A 21,989-nucleotide genomic window follows, 5' to 3' on the forward strand; every position below is an offset into this window, starting at 1 on the left:
TTCTTGTCCAAAACAACCAGACTTAGGGCTTTAACATTTGTTATGTAGCATCATCTAGTGGTCCCATACCACGATTATTTAATTTATCCTCATAGTGTGGTGTAACAGTTACTAAAGGTTCACTCTACTAAATACCAGCAGCAACAACAACTGTTATATAACTACTATTTAATGTTCTACTATATGCTACGATAATATATAAACATCAATGTCTTTCTTCATAATTCTCTAACATAGTTTTCTAACATTCACAATTAGTAATTTTGAAACATGCATTGCTGGACAATGCATTAACTGAGCGATATAATGTAACCTGTCATTTAATGCACATGACTAATTTCTAGACCGTTAAGCTAAGTGTGAAAAGGAATGCGAAATATATTCTTAAAATACATGACTTATTATTGACCGAAAAGCTATCTGAAAAGAATGCCTAAGAAGTATTTGGTATAATGGATACTTTAAACCATTATATCACACTCGCCCCTTTCTTGTGAGTTGTTCTTTTAATTATCTATAAGAGAATAAAAATAAAAACAAAAACAAAAATTTATTAATAAACTTTGATAATGTGGCAGTTGACCTCAATACAATCAACACTGTTTATTTTCCAATACAGGTAAATCCAGTAATTGCTTTACGATAGATCTGTGACGGATTATCTTTGAACACCCCTGGACTTATTGGACTAAACTGCCACATTATCAAAGCTTATTAGTACATGAGGCAATCAACAAATTAAATATGAGGCAATACTTAAAACCGGCTGATAATTAATACGTAATTTCATTTTTAAAGTTTTAGCCGTAATAATGAAGATTAATGCCTTTAAGTAGAATAGAACACAATTGAATACACAAAATCAAGAATATATAAGATCAATGCATCATATTATATACGCAATCAATGAATAAGATAAAACACATGGTATTCGTGGATGTCATTTTTCACAATTTCACAGATTTTTGATTCAGTCCTAGAATATTCAATTTGTTTTTGTTTCAGTCTTAGATTGTTTTTCTTGCGTTATGAAGTCAAAACCCCATTTAATTTAAATAAAACACTGCATTACTAGCGAGACACAATTTCACAATATTTTTCACAATACTTAACAATGCTTTTTCCTCCCTTGCCCACAGGGGTTTTGCCTTCAAGACTGTAACTGAAATAGAAGATAATAATTGTTTATACACAATATAACTGTCATGAATATACCTGTCAAAAGGAATATTATCATTAAGAAATACTTCGTGTAATTCTTAGACCTGAGTAAAATGTTAATTACTGATATAAAGAAATATATAAGATCACAAATCTCTAGAAAATACGATTAAATACGCAAAAGTAATATTAATATGAAATATCCCGTAACCTGTTGTATATTATAATGAAATAATAAAAATCTACAACTTAGTATATACTAAAAATGAAGCAATGTTCTAGAATCATATTTAACAATCTGAACGATACTTGTTTTTACGTGAAAAGTGACATCATTCATTCCCGTTCCATGGTTGACATCTCTACACCGCAGTTGCTATAGTCGAATTAGTAAGAGTGGTGACCCATCAACTTGTCAGGTTTCTCCAAACAGCCATCTTAAATATCTTCGTATGTTGCCTCACATTATTATAGCCTTATTTGTTGAGTAATAGTTTGCCCGTCTTCAGGAAGGTCCTTTTGATAGAATGTTTATAAGTTTGTCTTTTGTATGCCAATCTGATTTCCTGTTTTCTGTTTTTCAATCTTTTATAGTTTTTATTTCATTTTAGTAACAAAGCGTCGTCGTCTTAAGTCAGGACTGTTAAAAACTCCGTAAACCTCTAATAACTATTCGGGATACATTTATTGTAAAATGCAAAATGTTAGTTTCTTCATAAATGTTCAAAATAATTCTAATAACAGTTATCTCTACGCTGAAAAACTATGTATTTATCATGCATAAAAATTGTCCTTAAATCTTACACTTAGACTCATAAAAACAGGTTTTATTCTCTCTCTTTACGGAATTCCGCCTTAAATAGCAGTAGTGCAATGAAATATTTTACTAATGAATTTCCAGCTAATTAACAAGTACTATTAATTCATATTGAAACATAACCGCAACTACTCTGACTCATACATAAGAAGCAATCTCCAGGTTTGATTGCAAGGGTCGCATGTCTAGCGACATTATTCTCTACAATTCAACTTAATAAACTTAATGTTCCATATCAATACATGGTCGCTTTCCTAGCGACATAATTCCCCTAAGACTCATAATATAAGAAACTTCTTGTTTCATCAACGGTCGCATTTCTTGCGATATTCTACTATGTATAAGCATTACACATGCTCTATGAAGGTTCTTGACACATCATACAACGATACATTATAATAATACATTTAGCGTTAATCATGCATCACAGTCGTTATCAACGTCATCTCAAAATCTCATGGAGTTCAGAGCATTTGGGTTATGTTCCATACAATGTTATCTTGTCATTTTACTAATTGAGAGCAATTATACAAATTTATTTCCCTAAGGGTATTCCTCACTTAATATCATAGTGACAAAAAATAATGCAGCTAGACAACATATATATTCTTTGACATTTTTATGTTTTAATAAGTAAGTTGTAGAATCCTTGAAATTTATCTGTACAACAATAATGTATTTTCATTATGAATGATAACATCTTCCTAATCATCCTCCGTAATATTTTGTAATATTAATAAAAAAAATATAAATGACGACTTCAGTGTACGAACATTCGCTATATTTAAGATTAAAATTTCTGTTGGTACGTAAATAAAAATGTATGAAATGTTTAGCAGATCTAAAAATATCATCAAATCAAAAATGTATCTAAAGAATTCCCGAATAGCATCGTTGGTATACGAGTTAAAATGAACAGTCACTAACCTGATGAAGTATCGATTTCTTTTTCCATAACCATGCACCATGGATGTTCCCTTTCCTTGCCGAGCCTTAAATTGCATCTTGTCCGTACGTTTCGTTTGTTCACGGGGGTTCTAACTGCTGTCTGAAGAGGTTTATCGGTCGTCAGTTCCATTTCCAGTCGTCTGCCGAATCGTCAGTGTTGAAAGTTATTCCGTCTTATTCGTCATGGTGGCCTCGTGTTAGTTGGTAGTACTTCTTTCGTGTTGTGTCTGCGACGTTTTGAAGATTCGTTTAAATCCTGGTTCTTTTAAGGCACCAAATCAACCCGTGTGGTGTAACAGGGTCTAAAGTTTCTATACTAACTACAACAATAACAATTCTGTTCACTATGATAACAACTATTTAATATAGTACTATGTTCTGAGTTAATATATACATCAATGTCATTCTTCACAAATCTCTAATATAATTTTCTAACATATTCACAGTTATTACAAGAACTTCTATTCTTCGACATAATTACTTCAACGTTAATTGCCTCGGTCTTTATCTAACTAATTCATTTTGCTAGTATCGAACATACCCATCTAACCTAACTGAGTTCCAGAATGATACTGAAGTTTTGTCTCAAAACTTCTGCTTATGAAAGAAATGATTCGTGACTTGAGTCATCCGGCGTGATCAAAAGACCGGGTGTTTATAATTACCCTGTCATTTATCAAGTTAGTCAGTTGTCAAAACAATTAGTAATTTTGAAACATGCATTGCTGGACAATGCATTAACTGAGCGATATAATGTAACCTGTCATTTAATGCACATGACTTATTTCTAGACCGTAAAGTTAAGTGTGAAAAGGAATGCGAAATATATTCTTAAAATACATGACTTATTATTGACCGAAAAGCTATCCGAAAAGAATGCCTAAGAAGTATCTGGTATAATGGATTCTTTAAACCATTATATCACAATAGGGTCAGATATGGTGTTGCCTCGGATTCACATGGTTTCTATAGACTTATATAAGGAACAACTTTTAACATATTTTTGTCCAAAATCACAGGATCTAGGGCTTTGATGTTTGGTATGTAGCATCTTCTAGAAGTTTTCTACCACATTGGTTCAAATTATCTCCCTAGTGTCAAATATGGCCCCGCCCTTGGGATCACATAGTTTAAATAGATTTATATAGGGACAGACTCTGAAAGTCTTCTAGTCCAAAACCACAGGGCTTAGGGCTTTGATATTTTGTATGTAGCATCATCTAGTGGTCCTCTACCAAGCTTGATCAGACTATATGTCCTATTGGTCAAATGGTTTATATAGACTTGTATAGGGAAAAACTTTGAAAATCTAAAATCATACGGCCAAGGGCATTGATATTTGGCATCAAGCATCATCTAGTATAAGTTGTTCTAGGCGTACCACCAGTTTTGTAAATGAAGCTTAAGCAAAGATATTTTTTCAAGCAAGCAACTAAACTCAGGTGAGACAAACATGTATAGGGCCATTATGGCCCTCTTGTTTATTTATGAGACTTTTTACAGATTTCAGAACATTAAAGATAATATGGATATTAAGCACATGCTACTATCAATAGAACATCATGAAAAATATACAGAATAATTCTAAACATATCGTTAAGACTTCCACGCTAAAAAGGAGACACTATATGTATATTTTAGACAAAACGGGGGCGTGTTTAATTCTGAATTTAATACCAAAATCCTTTAAACTGTTATTACTAACAGCAATGTTTGCATTGGCTAGAATTGAAAAAAGTGGTACTTCTCTTGGATCAATTGAGATATGTGTAAGCTGTGTCAATAATTAGTTTTGTTTTGAATAATCTTTATAAACATGAAATAAATTGAAATCTCAAAGTAAATTTATCTCTGAAACGTATTGTACTTATATATTCATCATCATTATAACAATAAGTATACCATATTTATAACTCTTTTCGTGCATACATATCTTATGATTATCTACAGAATCCATGCCAAAACTCTAAACAATACAGAACTATATATATAGGGATAGGGGACATTCCATCATCTCTTTCGAACAGAGTCACTCAACAAAGACTGAGTCTACTATTGTTTTGCTTGTTTGCGTCATATATTTCATTAACTTTTACAACATCAGTGAATTAAAAAGAATAAGTGTAAAAGCCAAAGCTCGCCAAAGCGACATAAATGAAAATATTGAAAGACCAGTTTGATTGAGCCTGTTCTTAGACGGTAGTGGAAATGCAGGCTACCGCGCCCTCTAGCCTTGGTTTGCGCAGGACTTAACATTTACACAAGTTATATGTATTCATACCGGGGTCAATTATACATAGTCTTCTACTTGTTTGTTTATTTGCGTTGTAATCTTCCAACGGATATATATATATATTGGTTCTTTCATTAATTTTGAATGTTAGAACTATTATTTACTGTAATTCTCGCATATTGAGAGTACACTTGACCTTTCTTACGTTTTAAAGCAGGCAAATAATAATATTTAGTCACGTATGTTTAAGACTGTAATGGTGACATACATGTAATATACTGCATTGCCCTAAACTGGACCTCAATTTGCAATTTTCAAATGTTTTAGCATTTATTTACAGTTCAAAGAAGATGAATCCATAACACCTGACAATAAAACATATTACATCACTGACCCGAAGAAAGAAGACCAGATTCACTGTGTTGTCTTTTTACTGAGTGCATACGATGTGCATCGTGGATATCTCAGTGACGTTTACAAGGATAAATTAAAGGATTTGCAAAAGAAAGTTGAGGAGCTTGGTATATATTTTCTGTAAAAATAATGAATTTTAATGTTGTTTTTTAAATAATATTTTAGGTTTGTGAACGCAGTTAACTTGTTTACTATTACTAAACTTCTGCAAGTAATATTCAGCATGAATCAGAAATGGGAGATCATTACATTAGACGGTTTGAACACTGCAAAATCTTTAAAAAAGGGGCATTTAATTATATAAGTAGTTAAGGGTTTCATCTACCGAGCTATTTAGATATAAAACAAAACGCAATTTCTTTTGTAAAATCTTATTTTTGCACATGTAACCTGTCAATATTCTTATAAATAGACAAACTGTATACAGTAAACCTCGCATATAAGGAACAGCTTGGGACCTCTAAAATTTGTTCCTTATAACCGAAGTTCCTTATATCCATATAGCGAACTAATTCCTTGTAACCGAGGTTTGTATAACGAACAAAAATTGTATAGCGAACACTATTTGACCGACGTTTGATTATGATTATAAGATATGTTGCAGCCCTTACCTTGCTCGGCAGCATGTTATGTGAAAAGGCATCAATACTAATATAAAATAAATGTTCAAATAATTAATACAAAACTGTTAAATCAGACTACCGATTAAAATTTAAAAGTAGGGTGTTTATGACATACAGTGCATTACGAATAGACAACGGCGCCATACATATTGACTAAAGTGTAAATTATAGCTATAGTTTTGCTATTGTCCATTTTAGCACCTGCTATAATTTTTACAATTGAAAATTTGGTAAACTGGACTGTTTGCCATTGTTAATCACGCGTAATTAACACATTTATTTAGGATAGTATGACATGACCGTGTCCACGACTGGTTTTCGTTTACTATTGTTTACATGAAATACCTAATACATGTGGCTCTCAAACATAATCTCGAGTAAATATAAGTTAATGATGATATTATTTATTTTCTTTTTATCATATCCGTGAAATAACAAACTAAAGATCATAGAAAAGAAATAATATGTGTTTATTCATGTGCATAAAACGCGTGAAAGTGCCGACCTTACTCTGACGTCATCAGCGATTCCCCTGTTTATTTCCAGTTTTTAATAATTTTTATTCTTTATGTCTGTTCGCTATAACCGAGGGGTTTTCCATTGAATTTCGTACTTTGGGACCAGAAAAAGTGTTCCTTATAACCGAGTGTTCCTTATAACCGAGTTTCCTATAACCGAGGATTTTTACGTTGAAGAAAGAAGGAATTAGATCGGGGAATTGAAAATCGTTCCTTATAACCGAGTGTTCCTTATATCCGAGTTCCTTATAAGTGAGGTTTACTGTACTACAATACGTAAATACAGCAGATATATCAGAAAATGAATAATTGGGGAAATTGTTACACAACACGAGTTGTAAAAGACACATGCCTTCTTGTATGGCCTGCTGGAGGCAAGCGGGTAAATAGTTGATTATATAACCTAGCCACAAAAACCATCGTCTACTGACTACAAACGACCACCATATGAAGCGTTTTTCAGTTTTTGAGAAGAAACCGTTTTTAATTAAATGATCACTGTGCCCTTAACTTCAAGCTATTAAACTTAAAAATGATTCGGGTAATCTATTGGTCAAGGGGAATCACCCTTCAATGCATGATGGATGGCGGCTATAGGTCAGAGGTTTCTTGTGACATTAAGGGGAAACCGTTTTTAATTCAGTCTCAATGTCACTGTGCCTTCTCACCAGGAAAACAATATGTGCCATATATTGACCGCATGAAAATATCTCATGAAGTTTGAAAACTAACGTGTTCTTTATTTAATAAGCATAAACAGTTCTTTTAAGTACAGCGGCCTTGACCTATTGCCTATTGATCCTAGAAGCAAGATTGTTTTAGTTTGCTATTGTAAGAACAAGAATTTTTTAGTTATAGATCGGAAACCGAATGGCCAAAAGTCCAAGTGACCAATCGACCGACAGTGGGTTAGTTCGACAGACATGAGCAAAATAATATGCTCGGTCTTCTTTGAAGTAGCATAAATCGTCACCTCGGAGCCAAAAAAGTCATGTCATTAAGTTTTCTAATAACATTTTAGGAATTTTCAGTATCCAAAGAAGTTTGAAAACTGTGTCCTGATCAAAACTACATTTTTTTTGCAAATGGTCTCCAAATAAGCTATAAATCATTTGTTGCAAAATGTTTCGTAGCTGCACTTTTTGCGTCAAATTAGTATTAACAAATTATATTATTAAATAACAAAAGCTTTATTCTGATACTGTCAGAAGCTTACATTGCAGCAATCTGATTATTTAAATGTGAGATTTTATTCAATTATTCACAGCAATTATATACTCACTGATGATGTCTCTGATGACATCAAAATGTCATTGCACATCTTTATCATAACTTTCTGTCACAGACAATATTTTAATCTTTTATTTTTAGGGGCTTACATCATACTAGCCTTACTCATTTGGCTTTTCGAGATGACTTACTTTATGATCCGATATATCTTAAGTTGACATCCTTCTAAGCCTTACCCGTATCTTCATTTTACTGTTACGAAAACGAAGAAATTAAACATCCAAAGAAATCATAATATACTGCTAAGACTTATTTACTCTCATAGATTAGACATTAGTATTAACGTAGAAACTTCAAATGAGTTGAATATTTCCCATAATTCGAAATAAAAGACTTAAATATGGAAAATGTGAAGTGACAGGTGTAAGGAGATATCTACGCTAACACCGGTTTTAGTACATATCAGTCTGCCGATTTCAATACATTGTAGAAATAAAACAGAAAATAAACATTCATACATGTCAGCAAGGTAAGTTTTTGCTTAAATGTCATCAGAAATTCATTATCAGAGATGTAATGATTACAAATACATTGTACATGTACCAGGAAATATTCCCATGATTTCTTTTGGAGATTTACTAGCCGAAAAATGCAGAAAAAGTTTGGACTAAAGTTATCATGCTGTCATTAAACGTCCAAATATTTGGACTAACATTATACACAAAAAGGTGAACTCCTAATTATCATAGCTTTTTTCTGAGTTAGTTTGATAAAAAATAGATTTAAACTGATATCTGTAAAAAGTAACTCATTCTTAATTAAAAAGATCCAACAAATATGTTTTCTTTTGCTTATTTCTGATATCATATGCTGTCAATTTATAGAGGATGTTTAATTCAGTAGGATAGAAATATATTCCACCGAGTCACCACCATATGCCATTTTAACGAGTGCGACAGCAACGAGTAAAAATGATTAAATGTGATCTCAAGTGAAATTAATCTCAATCTGACAAGGAAAACAAACAAATTTTGCGTCATGAGAGCACAGTGTCGCGAGGTGTCATGATGTCTATGTTAACAAGTAGTTCTATGAAGTTCCAAGATTTCTTTTACATTTTGTTATGCAGTGTATATCTTTGTGTTAATGCAAGTATTGATAAACATCAATATCTTGCATTGAAGTATATTTTCATAGAATTTCCAATTATTTTTATTGGTAATATTTTGCATTTAAATATATTTTAAAATAAAAATGCTATTTCCACTGTTTGAAACAGTGAACATATCAATTTTATTTCACTGCTATATTCCGGTTTTTCATTGAGAAGCATATTAAAAAAATCCAAAAATAAAAAGAAAATAAAAAACAACAACAACAACAACAACAAAAATGGATACATTAAAGTTAAAGGGTAACAATACATACTGATTTTCATTACTCTTCCGACTTCTTTTTTTGTAAACAGAAATCTCTATTTTTCATTGCAGTTGCCTTTCCATACAAACCAACATTCTTAATTTTGGCACTCTTGAAACATTTAAAGTCATTCAATTAACTAGAATTGTCAACAACTATTCTATTTTAATCCGAAAGAAAAACAAATAAGTAACAGATTCCCAACATTGCTAATGGTTTTGAAGTAATAACTGTAGGAAATGTCCTTAAAGATCAGATATTTTACAAACATGAACATGCGTTTAAACAAAGAAAAGTAACAACATCGCGATTTTGAGCAACATTTTAAAATAAAACAGGAAACAAAGAGAGGTCGATAAGGGTTGAAGTCGATACATCTCATGCCTCATTGCCTGTTTTTTTTTAACTAACAACAATTGTTCAACCTTCCTAAAATAGAGAAAAGTGGAAGTCATTTCAAAAGACAAAATATCAATGAAGAAAACTGAATAATTACAATTTTACTGCTTAAACGACATATGGAGTGAAACAGCTGCAAACCACCAGTCTAGCGAAATGTCATTATGCGTTTTTTTATTATTATTTTTCACTTCCATGAAAACATGGTAGACAAAAGTAACATATTTAACGATTGCTCAGGTCTTAACCGTTATATTACTTTGTTTTCATGATGTGGTACACTATGAAATTTTATCTTTTGAAGTCTTTTAAATACAAATTTTTAGAACGGAGTCATTCCCGAAATGAAGATGATTTGCTTCATTCTTGTAATGAACATGCATGCAGTTTAAACATCTGTTTACGCAGCATTTGAGTTTGCAACAATTTTCGAAATGAACAAATTTATATCAAGTGACGGAAATGACTTTGGATGATTTTTTTACCTTAAACTTAAAAAAACCTCTATATCCACTCAAATAGGCTTAAGTTAAGTGGAGGGTAATAAAACAAATTCAATGCATAATTGAGGATGATGGCTGCTAATAGTAAAGTATGGAGCCGTGCAATCAACCTTGAGAAACACCACAACAGCCAAATTCTTTTGCAGCTGCAAATAGACCAAAATAATAATAAATTCCGTCTGTCTACCACAATTTTATGAAACTTGTCACACCTGTAAAAATCATATTTTCAGAAAGCTCTAGCGTGTCACTTTCGGAATTACTGTCATTTTGATAATGATATATTTTGTAGCTTAAAAATACGTAGTATGCATTTGTTTTGAGACAGAGCTGAAAATGCAATAAGTTGACATATAGTCATTTATGTTTATTTGAATCTTTAATGAAAAGCTGTTACTTTATTCTTACACAAAAGTTTATGTTCAAAGTAAAATTTGGAAAAGTAAAATGGTTTATTTGTTTTCATTTTATATTTTTATTTGCCAAATATGATTGCAAATTTAATGTTAACACAATGTTTTGGCCGTAGATATTATTTAACTAGCTTTTTAGCATTTATGAAATACTGTTACTAGACTTCATCACATAGATCAGTGCAAAAACTGCCGTTAATGACATTTTGTGTGTAAAAAAGCTAGCGCAAACAGTCGTGCACGTAGAAAAGAGTATCTAATTAACTTTTATAGTCAAGGGAGTTTTAAAAGAAAGTAAATATGCCTGATAAATGTTTTTCTTACCCTATCGTATGGTTTTAAAACGGTTTAATGGACATCAGTTTTTGTGTCTCCTGTGTTTTTTTCTTCAAAAAGTTATTTAAAGATCTTTGTGACCAAAGTTGACGAAATGTGATATTTGTATTCGTTTTTACATGTATATCTTTTGAAATCTTAATATTTTTATAAACACTCATAAAGGTTTTCTTTTTTCCAGAAATTCCATTTCTCGTTGTACTGACCAAATGTGATCTCATATATGGAGATATCAAGAAGATTTTTAAGAGTCGAGACGTATATAAAGTTACAGAAGCTGCAAGGAAAATATTCGAAGTTCAGGAAAATGATGTCTATCCTCTGAAGAATTACAACACAGAAATTATGTCAGATCCAATGGTTAATATACCAATACTTCTGGCGTTAAAGCAAATTCTTTATCATGCTTATGATTATCAAGACAGACATGACAGAGTAAATTAAGCACGATATAGAGACAACCATCAAACTATAGCCGTAGTTATCAAGTCCAACAAAATTTTGCCGAATACATTTCTTAAATACATTTAAGTCTCTATGTCAGATAAATCCTAAAATCCAAAATTAAAGCAATCTACGCGAAAACCAAAGAAAAAAAAAGCATAACAATATTCGATTACATGTAAAAGTGAAAATATGTAAACTATGTCACATTTTGTACCTCCTAGTATGACTTTTAAGGAAATGAGCTAATAATTAAGATACAGTCTACCTAATTGCTGCTTATTTTATAAAAGTAGTCCTCTACACAACATTTTACAGAATGTTTCTCCTTAGGAATAATTTTTATTTATTTTGCTTATTTCTTTTGTTTGCTTCAACAATCTAGTTCTTAAGGTAGGTCGCTACTTTTCAGCAAAATATCGGCAAAATCTCAGATCTTGATAATTTTTGGTATACATGAACACAAATGCATTAGCTTTCGTTTAGTAGCGTTATTCTGTAAATATACACCGTTATTTTTGAGCGCCACCTAGCGGTATATGTAAAACGGCGTCTTTTTTACATTAAATACATCTGATTTTAACATTTGTTATCCGATTTCATTGGTTAAAAGTGTACACTGTTGTGTTGAAGTACGTCTTTCTGAAGAATATGATTTTAAAATATTTTATTGATGTTCCACGGTCCTGCAGTTCAGTTTTCCTCCCGACCGACGTCCATAACCGTTAAAAATATCGCACGGCATTTTAAAGAAAATGGAAAAATAAGCCAAATTTTAAACGATAGATTTCGCTATAATTTTTTTCTCGTATAGTCAAAAGACAAAGGAAACTATAAATGTAATAAAAAATAGGGGTCAAAGTGTAAGTTTTTAAAATATAATCGTTTCAAAATGAATTTATAGATGAAATATGTGTTACGTTACTGTAGACGTCATTTACTTTTTTATATTCCATGTAGCTATATAGCTACATTGGCTACTTGACCTTGAATGTAAGAATTAAAAACTTTCGAAAGTTAACAAATGCAACAAGGCTTTTTTAATATTATTAATGACAATGGTGATTTATTTCCATTATTGTATATTTGTATATCAAGCAACATGTGACGCGTTCTTATAATGTATGCTTTTAAGCATATCTTATTTTTGAAACTGACAAATCTCTTTTCATTTTTATCATCCACTTTTTGCGCAAAAAAGTTGTACACTGCTGAGGAAATGACGTCATTAAGTATAAACAGCAAACGATAAAAGTAACAAGAAAAAAGGGAAAATTTTCTTCGTTAAATAAAGAATAACGCAGAGAGATTTTAAAACAACATTCGTTTAAGAACCCGACTACTGTACAGACAGATAATGCTTCAGAGACTGCCCCGCAGACGACTCGGATCAGATTTCCAGGAATCGCGAGCGAAGAATAGTGGAACTGAAATTCCTTGCAAGTGGTTTATCTTGCCACAACTGGCGGGAACACCTGCATTTGTAGGACATTGAAAAGGAGAAACGATTTGGCCTTGCCTCTATTTCAGACATAAATGTCGAGGCTGTACTATGATATGTTCGGTAGCGACAGGGAAAATGCACAACATAGATGGATCAGGAGCGGCCCGATGCTTAGATATTAATACCAAACTCGCTGCTGGTTTGAGTAAAATTTCAGTGTTTTAGTTAATTCTAACACTTTTGATTGTTTTACTTTGAATAGATGAATAGATTTTCTAACAAATTAACGTGCACACCGTAGCATCGCGGCCAATGTACCCCATTCATTTGGGTCACAAGATGCGTGTGCTGATCACGAGTGGTGTCGATTCAAACTAGAGAAAGATTACAAGCGTAAGTCCCTTTCACACTGCAAGGATTTAGCAGACGACTTTTTCAAGAAAAGACCTAGAGGACCTTATGGGAAAATATACAACACCTGCTGAAACTTGCTGAACTACAGTCAACTAATTCAGTAGAAAATATGAACCAGTTGATTGCAAGAAAGGCTCCGAAATCAATGTATTTCTCAGGTTCGGAAAGTCTTGACTATCGTGTTTCTGCAGCCGCAACACAAAAGAACGAAGGAAGCAGCTAAATATTCACGGTACATATGACCTTAATTCTTTATTATTCAATAATAATAATACAATAATACAAAAACAACAATAATAATAATAATAATGATAATAATAATAATCCTATGAGAGACTACGTCAGTCACGCACACTATGTGATACAGTACGCGGACATGCACTGTAACAGGTTAATGGCGTGCGCATGTGATAGCCTGAAGGTTATAGGTCAGTAATTTAAATCCTTCTTTGTTTCATATAAAAAACGACAATTTCATGTCGTCTTTACGTATCTTTAGAGAACATCACTTTTTCCTACACCAATTTTTCATGAAAGTTCTATCACAAATTAACGCAAAAATGAAAAGAAAATAGGTGGTTGAATAGTTCCTAGTGAAATGCCAGTCAGTTGTGGTCTGCTACCCTAAAAATGGCGCATATTTGCTCTCCTCCGCGCAATAAATACTTACTTCCCGTTTCGATCTGCAAAACATGCCATGTGGGTTGTATGAACATGAAAACCGTCTCATTTCATGCAGCATGTATTCTAGTAGCGAAAAAGTGTGATTAAAGCACTCGTTCCACACGAATTTGCGCAGAAAATGGAAAAAAAATTAGGATATATTTATTATGGACTTCTTTCGTCTACACCACGGAAGCACATTTTCGACCGAATTACTGACCTTATTCCTGAATACATCTACGTCCGGGTCAGTCAAGTCAAATTCCTTTTACAGTGATTATACATGGAAATATGAGGAACATATGTACAAACATTTTTACGTTACACGTATATAAAGTAAAAGGTATAGATATAATTCAACGATACTTGGCGACACGTGACTTGCCCGTTATCCTCAGCGGTTTTTGCATTTAGGCGAGTATAATTCGATTTAAGGCTTTGAGCAGTGAATGCACTTTCAGCATCTGGAACTTCTAAGGAAGAGGCAACTAGCTTGGATATGAATATATCACATCGAGGAGTTATACATGTGCGCATGTGATAGCCTGAAGGTTATAGGTCAGTAACTCAAATCCTTCTTTGTTTCATATAAAAAACGACAATTTCATGTCGTCTTTACGTATCTTTAGAGAACATCACTTTTTCCTACACCAATTTTTCATGAAAGTTCTATCACAAATTAACGCAAAAATGAAAAGAAAATAGGTGGTTGAATAGTTCCTAGTGAAATGCCAGTCAGTTGTGGTCTGCTACCCTAAAAATGGCGCATATTTACTCTCCTCCGCGCAATAAATACTTAACATGCCATGTGGGTTGTATGAACATGAAAACCGTCTCATTTCATGCAGCATGTATTCTAGTAGCGAAAAAGTGTGATTAAAGCACTCGTTCCACACGAATTTGCGCAGAAAATGGAAAAAAAAATTAGGATCTATTTATTATGGACTTCTTCCGTCTACACCACGGAAGCACATTTTCGACCGAATTACTGACCTTATTCCTGAATACATCTACGTCCGGGTCAGTCAAGTCAAATTCCTTTTACAGTGATTATACATGGAAATATGAGGAACATATGTACAAACATTTTTATGTTACACGTATATAAAGTAAAAGGTATAGATATAATTCAACGATACTTGGCGACACGTGACTTGCCCGTTATCCTCAGCGGTTTTTGCATTTAGGCGTGTATAATTCGATTTAAGGCTTGAGCAGTGAATGCACTTTCAGCATCTGGAACTTCTAAGGAAGAGGCAACTAGCTTGGATATGAATATATCACATCGAGGAGTTATACAATACTAACATTTTTACTCGCGCTTCGCACTCGTAAAAATATTTAATTGTATCACCTGTCGATCAAATCTATTTCATATCCACTTAAAACAAATAAATATCATGTATGTACATTTACAATTTTGTTGATGGTGAAATACAGTTCATTGTCATCTACGCTGTCATTTAAACTGTTCGGTAGAAAAATCTATATTAAAGGTGGAAATCTTGATGTTAATAACAATAATCGTAGTCGTTTTTTTTGTTCAGGGGTAGATGCAAATATCATTCAATTAGTTGCTTTAGAACTTCAATCTGAGCGGACATTCGAAACCTATGTTTGCCCACCATGTGGTAAAATTCCAAAAGCCGTTACTAAGTTAACAAATATTGAAATACACAGGATCAATATGTTCTACGGATTTATTACAAGGCACACAGTGCAGATGAGGATGTACTTGCGTTAAATAAGCTAGTGAAAACTGTTCACAATTTAGAGGGAAAAATAAAGACTTATTCAGCGGATGAAATTAAAATAAAATTAGAAAGAAGTGAAAACCAGAAAAAGAATATGAATAACTACGACGAAATTCTCGCTAAAAAGTTAAAGTAAAATCAAAAGCCAAAAATGTTATCTTCTGCCGGTATTTCAACGAACCACTTGAAGATTCTACACAACAGATCGGGATATGACGGGTTGTACATTTTGTTTCACAAGCTTTAATCGGCCCCTGAAAAAAACTGCAAAGGATGTTGTAAAATATTTTGACGAATTGAAAGACACTACTGATTGATGTTGAATTTTATTTATTTATTTTGTTGGGTTTAACGTCGCACCGACACAATTTTAGGTCATATGGCGACTTTCCAGCTTTAATGGTGGAGGTAGACCCCAGGTGCCCCTCCGTGCATAATTTCATCACGAGCGGGCACCTGGGTAGAACCACCGACCTTCCGTAAGGCAGCTGGATGGCTTCCTCACGTGAAGAATTCTACGCCCCAAATGAGGTTTCGAACCCACATCGATGAGGGGCAATTGGTTTGAAGTCAACGACTCTAACCACTCGGCCACGGAGGCCCCGATTGATGTTGAAAGAGAGATAAATGTATTGGGTATATAAAGACGGATATACTGAAAAATATTCAGGACTGGTTTATGTTACAGATGCTTTTACTACAAAATGTATCATAAACGTTAACTCCATTTTACAAAAACTCCATTAAACTATCATGTGAATGCCTCAATATGCACTTTGACGTCGACGTCAAAATAAAACCGTAAATGACGCCAGTGTATTATCTAGAAAGTAAAATATTAAAAAATCTTACCCTTTGACCTCTATATTTTATTTTATTTATATGATAATGTATTATTTGTCTACACAATTTGAAGATATGAAGAAAATCTATCGTTCAGAAATAGTGTAATTTTACAGCATTACTTAACAAAACTGGCGCAATTTTAAGACGTCAAAACCGGGTTTGGGCTTAGAAATAAAACTTTATTGCTTTTATTATTTAATACAACTTTAAATACTTACAAAAGCTATACAACCGAATATCTACTCTTTGATATAAGCCTTTATTCTACAAAATCGGTTAATAAATGTTAAAATCAGATGTATTTAATGTAAAAAGGACGCCGTTTTACATCTGCCGCTAGGTGGCGCCTCGACGTCAAAAATAACGGTGTATATTTACAGAATAACGCTACTAAGCGAAAGCTAATACATTTGTGTTTATGTATACCAACAATCATCAAGGTCTGAGACTTTGCTGATATTTGGGTGGGAAGTAGCGACCTACTTTAAACATCTATTACTTATATTTGTTTTTTTAATAGTTCATCGATAATAATACACCTTCAGAATAAAGAAATTTCTATTAATTCTATTTATGATTTGTTCAAGTAAACATCAACAATCTTTAATTTCATAACTTCTTTATTTAGACTATATCTTTATTGCACATGGCATTATAAACACTACATTCTATTTTTAGCTCTTGTCAGGTGACTAAAACACTGGATTTTTATACCTTACCATGATTTGATAATATATTTGTACCCTAAAGAAGGCTCTGTTATAGCCGAATCGTTGATCTAATAATAAAACTGTTAAACTAAACCTGCTTTGATTGTGTTGTTACATTTCATTTCGGTATCTTATTATAGTTTGATAATAGTATAAAAACCGTATATCATATATTTCAGGTAGTTCTGCACGTTCGAATCAAACTTGTTTCTACAATGCAGAATTTGATTAAACCCTATTTTTTCAAAATTTCAGAATATACTTAGAAACTTCAGCAAATAAAAAAAGATATAGTCGTGTGCTTGATGTTTTTTTCTTGCTATACTTATTTGAAAAATTTGGACCTCACGTATTTTGTAATAATGGGGGTTTATCGGAAAATCACAACTTTTATAACAATTTTGCGAATAGAACTTTGTCGACAATCTAGATTTAGATAAAACTTATCACAGTTGTAAATAAACATATTATATATTATCTATAGTGTAGTGAAATAGAGTGTTTAGGTCCGTGTGCTTATTGTTTGAGATATTTGACAATATTTAAAGTGAACTGCACATTTTCAGAAATTTTTTAGAAATTACTTTGAATAATTAAACATGTCATAACGTACTTAGTCAATATGGTTGAATTAAACGAATAACATACAGATTGGTTACAAAATTGATTATAAGGTATACCAGGATATTAATATTTTGTTCAGTATAATAACTTACTGTACTTACAAGACATATCTCTTTTAGCAAACGAAGAAAGGAATTTATCAATATGATCAAAATATTTAATACTAATAAAGTAGTTAAACCTTTGTTAAGAAATGAAGCTTATAAATTACTATTTCCTAGTAAATTTGGGAATGCAATAGACTGATATTGCCAAAGAAACTATATGCAATGCTTATCATTTTGTTTAAAGCATATAAGCCAGCTTCTACATTACTATGATATCTTAACGTATGTATGTTTGTTCTGAACTTCATTTCAAAACTATGTGGAATATGTATGAATAAATTTGAAAAAAAAAAGAATAACGTGTCAAACGTTTTTCTGTCATATTTGAACTTTAAAAAGACAGTAACAGTGCCATTGTAATAAATTTACTCCATGGTTATCATCAATTTAAAAAAATGACTTTCATTTCCCTACGCCGAATCCAGGCTTTTTACAGATTTTATTATTTATTTTAGGTTTTCCTGAAAAAATGACGTTACGCCATCACTTCCAGTTTATCGAATGTGCATAACTACATTCAAGTATTTATTTGATTCATTCTTGTACTGTAATAGTATTTCATTGTCTTGTGTTAAACGTATGTCGTTAACTATATAATTTATGGTTTATTGATAGATGAGTCATATGTTTGAGACTTTTAGTTATTTGCTTCAACAAAGCAAAACAAAGAAATTGTTGGTTTCTTCAATTTCAAATAATAAACGCAAGATGTGCTATTTAGCATTTTCTCTTTTCTCAGAGTTGTTATATTTTCTGACCCTTCAGGATCATTGATTTCAACTCATTTAGATTTGAAGATTGAATATTGCCTAAGTCGGTGCTAGGCGTCTTGGGCAGAGTGGGCATTTTCCATTACTGCTCATCAGACTAAATCAAACCGTGTCTGCAATTTTCAGTTTGCCTTGTTCTCCGTGCTTCCGAGCGATAACCGTAACGGTTCCAGATTTCATTTGCTTCACAACAGCACCTGTTAAGTGCTGTGAAGTGGCCATAAAATGTCGCCCCGACTTCATCTCAGTGTGGCTATATTTTCTGATTCTTCGGGATCAATAATTTTAAGTAATTTAGATTTGAATACTGCTCATGCCGGTGCTAGGGGGTTTGGGCAAGGCTGCATTTTCCATTTATGCTCAAGAACATACTCAACCGAACCAAGTCTGCAATTTTCAGTTTGCCTTGTTCTCGGTGCTGCTGAGGGATAATTTACAGATTGTTTTACTTCATAAAAGCGCCTGTTAAGTACTGTGTGTGGCCGTAAAGTGTCGCCTCGATTTCATCTCAGGTATTATAATATATTCTGGTCCTTCGGGGTCATTAATTTCTATTCATTTAGATTTGAAGATTGAATATTGCTTAAGCTGGCGCTAGGGGACGTGGGCAGTGTTGCATTTTCCATTAATGCTTATGAACAGATTGAATCAAATAGTAAAAGTAGAAACTCCACAGGTCGCTCAACACAACGAATACAAAAATTTTGCAGGCTCGGTTTGATTGAGCCTGTTCATGGACGGTAGTGGAAATGCATGCTGCTGTCAACGTCCTCTAGCCTCTAGCCCTGGCTTGAGCAAAACTCAACATTTACACGTGCTAAAAGTACAAAACAATTTAGAGACATCCACAGATGTTTTCATACGGCGGTGCACAAACCGAGTCTGCAATTTTCGGTTTCTAGTTTCGGTTTGCCTTGTTTTCTGTGCTTCCGAGGGACCTACTTTCGAAATTTTATTTCACTTCATTTCATGATATCTTCCTCTATCAAGTACATAGATATTACATTTGAAATATTATTTGTTGAAAGTTCCAATTCTTTCTAGATCGGAACAGTCAGACTATAAAATTAGTCCTAGTGTGTCACACCATGACAATGACTAATAGTCATTTATTTTATTACAATGCGTCCGTTATCGATAAAAATCAAAGTTCTTCATATGTTGACTTTCATTTTTTCTTTATTTCTGTAGATGAGTTTCAGTTTGTTTTTCCAAGCATTTAATCAGTTAAGTGTCTGATGCTTAGGACAGCTGAGTTTTCTCTCACATAATATTATTCTACATATCAATCAGTGGAAGGCAATTGCCACAATGAAAGCTAGTGCAGGTTTGTGTTTATATATGTGGTATGTTTGCAATTACAGAACCTCGGTTAGCCTTCATGCAATCTTTACAGTAATTCTACTTGTTCCTGTGGACGATATCCTAATATCAAATAGTAAAATAAAACTTTTAACGCTATACAAAGGTAACTATGCATGTGATTATTGCTGTTATACCTAGGAAATATCTCACAGATGTTTCTATAAAGTTTACCTGTAAAACTAATCTTTATCTGGTATTTGCATATTTTTGTATGTAAAAATCTTCTCATCTGAATACGGACATCCCTCGATATATACCTTAAGCTCTATTTGTACCAACGGGTATTTACCGCCTAGAGTATGAACGATTAAGGAGAGTCGCTAACTCTCCAGAGAAATGCAACTGTAGGCAAATATTTCGGTACACGTCGTATTGTCAGTGGATTTGTATGTCATCCATACGACAACTCACCTGCGATGTGTCTAGACTTAGAAATACAATACGGATGCGTAAGCTGAAGTCACGACCGAAAGAAAGAAAGATTAATCAAAGACGAAATTATAACATTCAGTTATACACAAGATGCAAAGTAAAGAAAACTACTCCCGAAACATTTATTCCAGTAAATAAGAACAAAATGTTTTCTGCATACGACCTCTGAAGGATTGCAAGACTTTCTACTTTCTTACGAATAAGAATGATAAGATATTATTATAATAAGTATATGTCACACGCGCGCATGCACGCACGCAAACACACAACTGAATAGGTACAAAAAATCAAATGGAAGTAAATTCAATTCCTATTTTCGACAAATAGTCTGAACGCCATTAAAAAGCACTTGTTATACATTGTGTTGACGGTGAACCATAGCTCAACATAGCTCAAAACTGTTTTAATGACAAGGCTAACTTCTTACATTACGATCAGTAATGCAATAAATAGAAAGCATAGTAACTCCAAGCATTACTTGTATAGTGTTTTACAAGAGTTGAGTATATGGAAACTAACATATTCGAGTTGTGTACTTTTTACAAACAAACGAGTTTGTTAATATAAAACTAAAATGTTAATTGACTCCAATATAATAGAAACACAATGATTGCAAAGAAGAGATATTTGAGTAAAAATGATAAACCTTTCTAAACGTTTACATACATTTTATATTTTGGTAATGGTATTGGCGGGAGTGGACATTCTAGTTCCTACGATACTAGATTTGAGTCAGGGTGGAAGAATCAATGGCCAACAAAATGGACAGGGCGGTAACAATGTTCCAAAATTTTGTCTATTTATGTCTAATTCTCACATTCTTTTGTTGATTTAGGATAAATCCCCGAATATCTGTTTGTAACAGTATGGAAAAACACAATTGTGACGATCAAATGAAGTCTAAGTTAGCTTTTGGTCAAATCTAGATGCTTTATCATAAAACAGATGCAAAAAGTGTTACTTATTCTTCAGAAATAGTGAAGGGCAAAACAGTGTGTGTATGTCTCTGAAAGCAAAATGATTCTATGGTTGAAAAATACAAGTTGTCAAATCATAGCATTTCGTTAGTTGTAATATCCTAGATTTGGTTACTGCTGAACATACAATTAGAAAAAGCCTCGTTTGGACTTATCATGGCTGGTGAATTCGTCTTGAATTTAAGTCTAAACATCTATGTGCTGATAATCTAAATCATGACACAGACGTCGTTTACATGACATAAAATCAAAAATGTTTCCCGATATAGAGCCATTTAGGTGAGGGGACGGGCAATATTCCACACTTTTAAGTTTGGGATGTAGATCATAGTAAGCGTTGTATCGCTCAATATCGCGAGTTTCTTACCGGACATGTTGTTTGCTTTAGAAGCTGAAGAATAAAAGTATGTGTTACAGTTCAAAGC

The 21,989-nt window shown here is 32.8% G+C and overlaps 1 protein-coding gene across 1 annotated transcript in view; it reads left to right on the forward strand.

Moving 5' to 3' along the window:
* Nucleotides 1–16,876, forward strand: part of LOC128554756 (interferon-induced protein 44-like) — a 41,813-nt gene extending 24,937 nt beyond the window's left edge. The window contains exons 5-6 of the mRNA XM_053536065.1: nucleotides 5,500–5,680; nucleotides 11,196–16,876. Of these exons, the coding sequence (XP_053392040.1) occupies nucleotides 5,500–5,680; nucleotides 11,196–11,458 (444 nt within the window). The 3' untranslated portion in view covers nucleotides 11,459–16,876. The remainder of the gene's footprint in view (nucleotides 1–5,499; nucleotides 5,681–11,195) is intronic.
* Nucleotides 16,877–21,989: the final 5,113 nt, after the last annotated feature.

The sequence above is a fragment of the Mercenaria mercenaria genome, unplaced genomic scaffold (assembly GCF_021730395.1).
Source record: "Mercenaria mercenaria strain notata unplaced genomic scaffold, MADL_Memer_1 contig_719, whole genome shotgun sequence".
Taxonomy (NCBI): Eukaryota; Metazoa; Mollusca; class Bivalvia; order Venerida; family Veneridae; genus Mercenaria; species Mercenaria mercenaria.